This window comes from Myotis lucifugus, unplaced genomic scaffold (assembly GCF_000147115.1).
Source record: "Myotis lucifugus unplaced genomic scaffold, Myoluc2.0 scaffold_498, whole genome shotgun sequence".
In the NCBI taxonomy this organism is placed as follows: Eukaryota; Metazoa; Chordata; class Mammalia; order Chiroptera; family Vespertilionidae; genus Myotis; species Myotis lucifugus.
In genome coordinates, this window is record NW_005871546.1 from 466,095 (window position 1) to 472,838 (window position 6,744).

The 6,744-nt window shown below is 52.1% G+C and overlaps 2 protein-coding genes across 2 annotated transcripts in view; one reads left to right on the plus strand and one right to left on the minus strand.

The window, feature by feature from the left end:
* The window catches only part of ARHGDIG (Rho GDP dissociation inhibitor gamma), a 5,232-nt gene extending 2,998 nt beyond the window's left edge, over positions 1-2,234 (minus strand). The window contains exon 1 of the mRNA XM_006103698.2: positions 2,171-2,234. Coding sequence (XP_006103760.2) covers positions 2,171-2,234 — 64 coding nt within the window. The remainder of the gene's footprint in view (positions 1-2,170) is intronic.
* Positions 2,235-6,404: 4,170 nt separating this feature from the next.
* RGS11 (regulator of G protein signaling 11) overlaps positions 6,405-6,744 on the plus strand; it is an 8,964-nt gene continuing 8,624 nt past the window's right edge. Inside the window, exon 1 of the mRNA XM_006103681.3 lies at positions 6,405-6,604. Coding sequence (XP_006103743.3) covers positions 6,405-6,604 — 200 coding nt within the window. The remainder of the gene's footprint in view (positions 6,605-6,744) is intronic.

The following is a 6,744-nucleotide window of genomic DNA, read 5'->3' on the forward strand; positions in this document are numbered from 1 at the left end:
GCGCCCAGCGCCGCGCCCGCGCCGCGCGCCCCCAGCCGCTCCGTGGACCCCGCGCAGCCCCGCAGAGACGCGCGTGTCGCCCGCACCGCGCAGGCACCCGACCTCCCTGTCTCCGACCCACCGGAACCCCGCACAGCTGCCGCGCACACTGCCGCGGTCACGGTCCCAGCGGCCCACCCGACTGCACCCTGCTCTGGCCACCGGGGCTGCCGTACCCCCTCGGCGCCGGCAGGAGTCGGGGGCTCTCCGGGGAAGCCCTCAGGGCGGGGCCGGTGGGGGGCTGGGGCGCCAGTGGAGCAGGTGCGTCCCCCTCCCCATGTCCCCGGGCTCTCATTAGCAGTAAGCAGTGCAGGCGGCACCTGGGGCCCAACAGTCCCCCCCTCCCCCTACTCCCCATCCTCAGAGCTTCTGTCTGGGCCGAGGGGACTCCCAGAACCGCCTGGCCTTGGGGGCTGGGGGACGCTATGTGTGTCTGCACAGCCTCCTGGCCCTGCACCCCAGCGGTTACCGTCATCAGCCACAGAGCAACCCGAGTACACATGCACAGGGCCGGGCCCCACCCACACAGCCATTTCTCAGTGTCTATTGACCGGCCTGTGTGGGGTGGTGGGGTGGGGTGGGGGTCTCTATGCTTTGGGGACCCGAAGATTCGGAAGACCCTCCTTGTCCTTGGGGAGAAGAGGACACTGATCCGAAACAGAACCGGGTGGTGGAGTGGTGAGAGGCGGTGGCAGAGAAGGGGCTTCTGGTCTGACACCTAAACAAACCCTGGGGTGAGTAATGGGAGCCCCGCGGGGACAGGGCTAAGCTGGACTTCAGGCCGGGACAGCTGGACCAAAGGCCTAGGTCTGAGTGGAGGAGGAGGTGGAACAGCCTGCGTCCCCTTCTTTCTAGACCCCCTCTGCCCCCTCCTATTTCTGAGGACACCCAGGGGTTGGACCCAGTCTTGCCCAAAGGAGCCCCTATGTGAGCAGGAGGCCAACAGGCCCTGGGGACTAGGGGGCACTTGGGCTTGGGAGGGACTGTCCTCTCCAAGCCCCACCTGCCCCCGGTCTTCCCAAGGCAGGATTACACCCTTCCCCTGCCCCCTGCTGGGGCCCAGGTCCTTCTGGGCCCCATTCCTGCTGCCTTTCCTCTGGGGTAGGCGGGGTCAGTCAGGGAAGATACTTGTCCCCAGGTGGGGGACAGCTCTGGCCTCCCGTGGCCTTCAGTCTCGGTAGATGCCCACTCATCCAGAGGACAGCCAGGCCTGGGTCCGGCCTGACCTCACCTGTGTGGGTGGGGCTGGGTGGGAGGCGTTCACTGGCCTCTAAGGCAGGGTGGTAACCAGGCTGGGCTAGGAGCTCCCTCCAGTCCCCCCACCCCAGCTCATGCTGGGCCTGTCCTCACCAGCAGTGGGAATGGATTCAGATCACAGGTGGAAGGCTGCTGGCCAAAGGCTGACCCCATCCTGCCCTGCCCCCAAGCCCCTGAGGGGAGAGGGAAGGAGGGGTGTGCCACGCCAGCACGACCAAGGGTGATCCTGAGTGTGGGGGTGAAAGGATTAAGGAAAGACAGACAAGAGAATAATAGCTGGGTCTCAGTGGGACGCTGCTCCATGATGAGGAGACGACAGCGCCCACAAGCCGTGTCTTTATTTTATAGCAGATGCCACGAGGCAAAGTAGAGGCGTGATCACGTTGTTTACAGCATTCTCGTGAGTCTCAACCTCACTCAACTACACGCACCTGAACTCTAGCACAAGGCATGTGGGGCTACGTGTTTGGACCATAGGTTCAAGCTTACAACCACAGCCGTTGGCTATAATTGTGCTGGGAGGGCCCTGCCCTCCAGCTGGGACTTGCACGTGGCAATGAGAGGACCCTGTCCTTTCATTAGTCCGAGGCTTGAACCTGGCCAAAACGCCATACCCGCGCCCCACATCTCCCCCTTTACTTTTGTTTTTAAACACGCCCATTTACATTATCCAAAAAACTCTAAATAAATTATTCAACATAATCAAAACAAACCCCTGGTTATTAACAAAACCATAAACAGCAATGTTACAAAACTCTGGCTAATAACAAAGCAATACCAACGCAAAACCAAGTTACAAACATGTCAACATTTTCAGGATATCTTACTCAAAGTCCTTAGATTTTAGCTCCACAAGATTTTACGGAAAACTGACAGTTCACCAACGCTAGCATAGCTTCCACTTGCTTTTCTAACATTTGCTTGGCCTCAGTCGCCATCTTCAGCTGACTCCATGCTGATACCTCGGTCACTAGCGTAGTAAGATGTCGCCGATGCAAAGATGTCGTTGATGCAAAACCAGTCCCCTGGATCAGGCTGTTTGGGCGGTTGACCTCGGCACTGAGTCCGCACCAGTCCCGGTCAAATCAGCCTCGTCCACGCCGGTGGAAGTCTGGTCCCTTCTCAGCTTCTTTCTTTATCCCCTGCTGCATGGAAACAAGCAACCCTCGGTCCTGCAGAGCTGGAGACTTCCCACTCTGAGTCTGACGTCCCACACGGACCCTAAGTCCCAGGGAGCTATCTGGTCACACAAGCAAAGATAACCAAAGCCTAGAAACAATGCAGCTGCTGCAAGAGCTTACAATCTAGGTCTAAAACAAAAGTTACTTCCTTAAACAACACCGACCACAGCCATTTTTTACTTTACAGTGGCTTAAACAAAACCTAGGAGATTTCCACCTTATTTTATATTTCCTAATTACTTCTTATTTTCTACTTATTTCTCTATTTCTACAGCTTATTTCTACCGCTTATTTCTACATTTCTACTACTTATTTCTACCGCTTATTTCTACTTATTTCTCTATATCTATAGCTTATTTCCTACCATTTATTTTTACAGCTTATTTCTTACCGCTTATTTTCTACAGCTTATTTCTACTTATTTCTCTACTTCTACCGCTTATTTTCTAACGTCTACCGCTTCTACAGCTTATTTCTTACCACTTATTTTTTACAGCTTATTTCCTGAATTTCCCAAGTTTTACACCCAGCTAATATTACCACACTTCGGCTCCCTACCTTTTTGCTTTTTGGCCTTATCTCACTTTTGCTCTTTAACACATTTCGTGCTGCATAGAAATCTCTAAGACATACGCCAGTTTTGGGGCAAATTGCATGTTATTTAAATCATCATAACTACAGATCATAATGCACTTAAGGTGTTGTTTTTCAATAATTATAACATTTTTATTTACAAAAACAATTAAACAATTAAAGTTCCTAGTACTTTTTTAACGTATGGTACTGCGTAAAACATTTCCCTCTATGAAGAGGGACCAAACAAAATTTACATAAATATCTAGCTTCGCTCCTTTTTCCATGGGGGGCACAAACTCTGCAGGCTCGCGTAGGAAATTTTTTCTTTCCACTTGCTGGAATACACGTAGGTTCATGCTGCTTCATATCACCTGACAACCTTTTGGGTGGATCTTTACGAGGTGCTCTCCTTGCACCCCCAGGGGAAGGGCTGGACAGATTTGTCTCTGGTTCCGGAGAGCCTTCATTATTGTCATCCGTTATCCAGTCTCTCACCACTGATAGCAGAAACTGTTTATACTTCATTTTTGCTTGTGGATTGAGGACGTTGTACACTCTACATGAATTGAAAAGTCCACAGTTTATAAGGTACAGCACTACTTTTTTTGTCCATTTCATCGTTTTCCTTAGACTGGAACAACACGAAAGGAATTGATCCGCACGGTCAACGCCTTTCATGTGGGCATTGTATTCCTTGATGCAGGTAGGTTTTACAATGTTCTCTCCCGTTTTTCTATTTTTTTTTTTCCTGTTGTCGAGACAGAAGTGTCATGGATCGTTGATATCATTCGGACAACCCGCTTGTCTTTCCATGCGAGGAGAAGAATATCGCCTTTTCTGGAAAATATTATGTCACCTTTCTTCATTCTTGATGTTTTCATTTCCAAATTTGGCGGTAAACCTCTACTCTCCCTAATAGTCCCACAGACTCTAGTTTTGTTCTGTAGCAGCAATTCAGCAGTAGATGTAGCATTGTAATAATTATCCTGGTAAATATGGTGCCAGATGCCAAGATAGGGTCCAAGGACTGAAAGAACAGTTTCTTGCAATTTCCTTCCTTCAGCAGTGTATATCTCCATATTGCAGATATAGCCGGTGTCACTCCCGCACACCATCCGAACAAGTAAACCGTATTTTGTTATTTTCGCTGGGTTGTACATGCGAAATTTGAAACGTCCTTTCCATGGAATCATTCCCTCATCCAAAGACAACTGTTGCTTTGGTTTGTATATTGTTCGAAATTTATGCAGGTTGGATCTTGAAAAGTCTCCCGGAGCGACTGTCCATTTTGGCGTTATCATTGAAATGCCAGAATGTCCATATTTGCTCAAATCTATGGCGACTCATTGTCTGTGGAAATATAGGGGTACATATCAAAGGATCTGTTGACCAATAGTCTTTCAAGCTCTCTTTTCTTGTTTGACCCATCAGAATAATTAGGCCAAGGAATTTCTTGATGTCCTTCTGTGTAACCGGAGACCACTTTAGTGTTCTAGATGGTGTTTCGAGTTTCATTGCGGTTTGATCGTGATAGTTGGACAGCTCTTTGCACAACATCTCAAACAATTCATCACCAAAAAAGAGATTGGTCACAGAGGGTACAGAGTCACACTGAGACGGAAATGTGGTGACCCCAGCATGACCTTCAAACATTTGTAAGGTGGTGGTGTGTCCATTTCAGACCAACAATTATCAGTAGCTTCGTCAGTGTCGGAATCACTTGAAAGCACCGCCCCTTGCGCTTCCTTACAGGTCTAATAATTTCACTGTCAGTAGAATCAGTAGAATCGTCTCCGGAATCGTCAAAACAGTCATCCGCATCTTCGATCTCACTAGGAATATCTGATAAATTATCGTTAAATACTTTCAGAAGTGTATCAGTTTCGTTGGTTTCCTTCCTTTTTCTGAGAGAGGGCATTTCTAAAAGCGCCAGGAACTTGAAGACGAAGACTATTCGAATGACCAAAATACAATGTAACTGCAATGCTTTATGGGTTCGTGCAATTATATAGTTTTTTGCAAATTGACCTGCATGGTTTCCATTAATGAGATCGCTTCATTCGATGTGGACTGTGCCGCGCCAGCCCGACCAAGGGTGATCCTGAGTGTGGGGGTGAAAGGATTAAGGAAAGACAGACAAGAGAATGAAAGCTGGGTCTCGGTGGGACGCTGCTCCCTGAAGAGGAGACAACGCCAGCGCCCACAAGCCGTGTCTTTATTTTATAGCAGATGCCACGAGGCAAAGTAGGGGCGTGATCACGTTGTTTACAGCATTCTCGTGAGCTCCAACCCTACTCAACTACACGCACCTGAACTCTAGCACAAGGCACGTGGGGCCACGTGTTTGGACCATAGGTTCAAGCTTACAACCACAGCCGTTGGCTATGATTGTGCTGGGAGGGCCCTGCCCTCCAGCTGGGACTTGCACGTGGCCACGAGAGGACCCTGTCCTTTCATTAGTCCGTGGTTTGAACCTGACCAAAACACCATAACCGCGCCCCACAGAGCCTGCCTCTTGTTTCCAAAAAGCAGAAAGGCACCTGTTTGTAGCCCTTAAAATGGCCCCAGCAAAGGAGGTCTGGGGCGGGGATGGCCAAGGAGTTGGAGGAGGGAAAGGGCTGGAACTGGCCAGTGTGTGTGTGTGTGATCCTTCCTTCCCAATAGAGGGGTCTCTGCCAGTTCCCTAACTGGCCCCACCCAGGTCCTGTGCAGCGGATGGGAAGTGAGCTACCTTCCACCTCCCCCCAAGTCTCAAAGGACCCCTACCCAGCACCCTGTGCAGCCACAAAATGTCATAGGTGCTGATGGCATCCCCACGATGACACCCAGGACATCACACAATCACAAGCACACATCCTAGGGCAGTCAGACCCCTTGTCTGACCCCACAGCCCCCTCCACTGCTGGTCCCTGCAGGGGTTACAGTAGACCCATTGTCCCCACCCCAGCCCACCTTCGCCAAAATTCCCTCTCCTGGAGACCCTCCCCCACAGAGCCCCCTCCCCTTCCCTGACCTCATCCTCTCCCCGAGTCCTCACCCCGTCTCTGAGCTCCCCTTCCTCTTCCTGAGCCTCTACCTTCTCACAAGACCCTCCTCTAAGCCCACGTCTTCGGGTCCCACCTCAGCACCTTCCCCAGTCACGCAGCTCCTAGCAAGTCCTCCCCGCAGGGGCCTCAGTTTCTCCCTACGGTAGGGAGAAGCTCCTTGGGGTGGCCGGCCCCTTCCCAGACCCCAATGGGACCAGGGACCAACTCCAGACCAGGGAGGGTTAACTCGGATGTGGGGCGGGGCGGGGCGGGGCAGGGCAGGGCATCTGGGATGCCAATACCCCCCAGGGCTTCACCCCCAGCCATGGCTGCCGGCCCCGCGTCCCATGGTGGGTGCCCCCGTGCCCAGATGCCTCACCTAAGCAAGGTGGGTGCTGGGTGGGGGTCTTGCCGTCCCCAGGATTTCTGGCATCAAGGCCGGGAGGGGCAGGAGAGGAGTGGGTGCAGGTGGGTGAGCGCGAGTGTAGACTTGGACCTGGGGACGTTGGCCTTTTGTGGGGCGGGGTGAGGCAGCAGAGACCCCAAGCGCTGGGGGGTTAGGGGAGTGGCCCCTCGCCTTCGCCCCGCCCCCACCCATCGCCAGCAAGGCCTGAGATCCCACCATACTGTGTGTGTTAATCTCTGCGCACACTGATCCGGGCAGC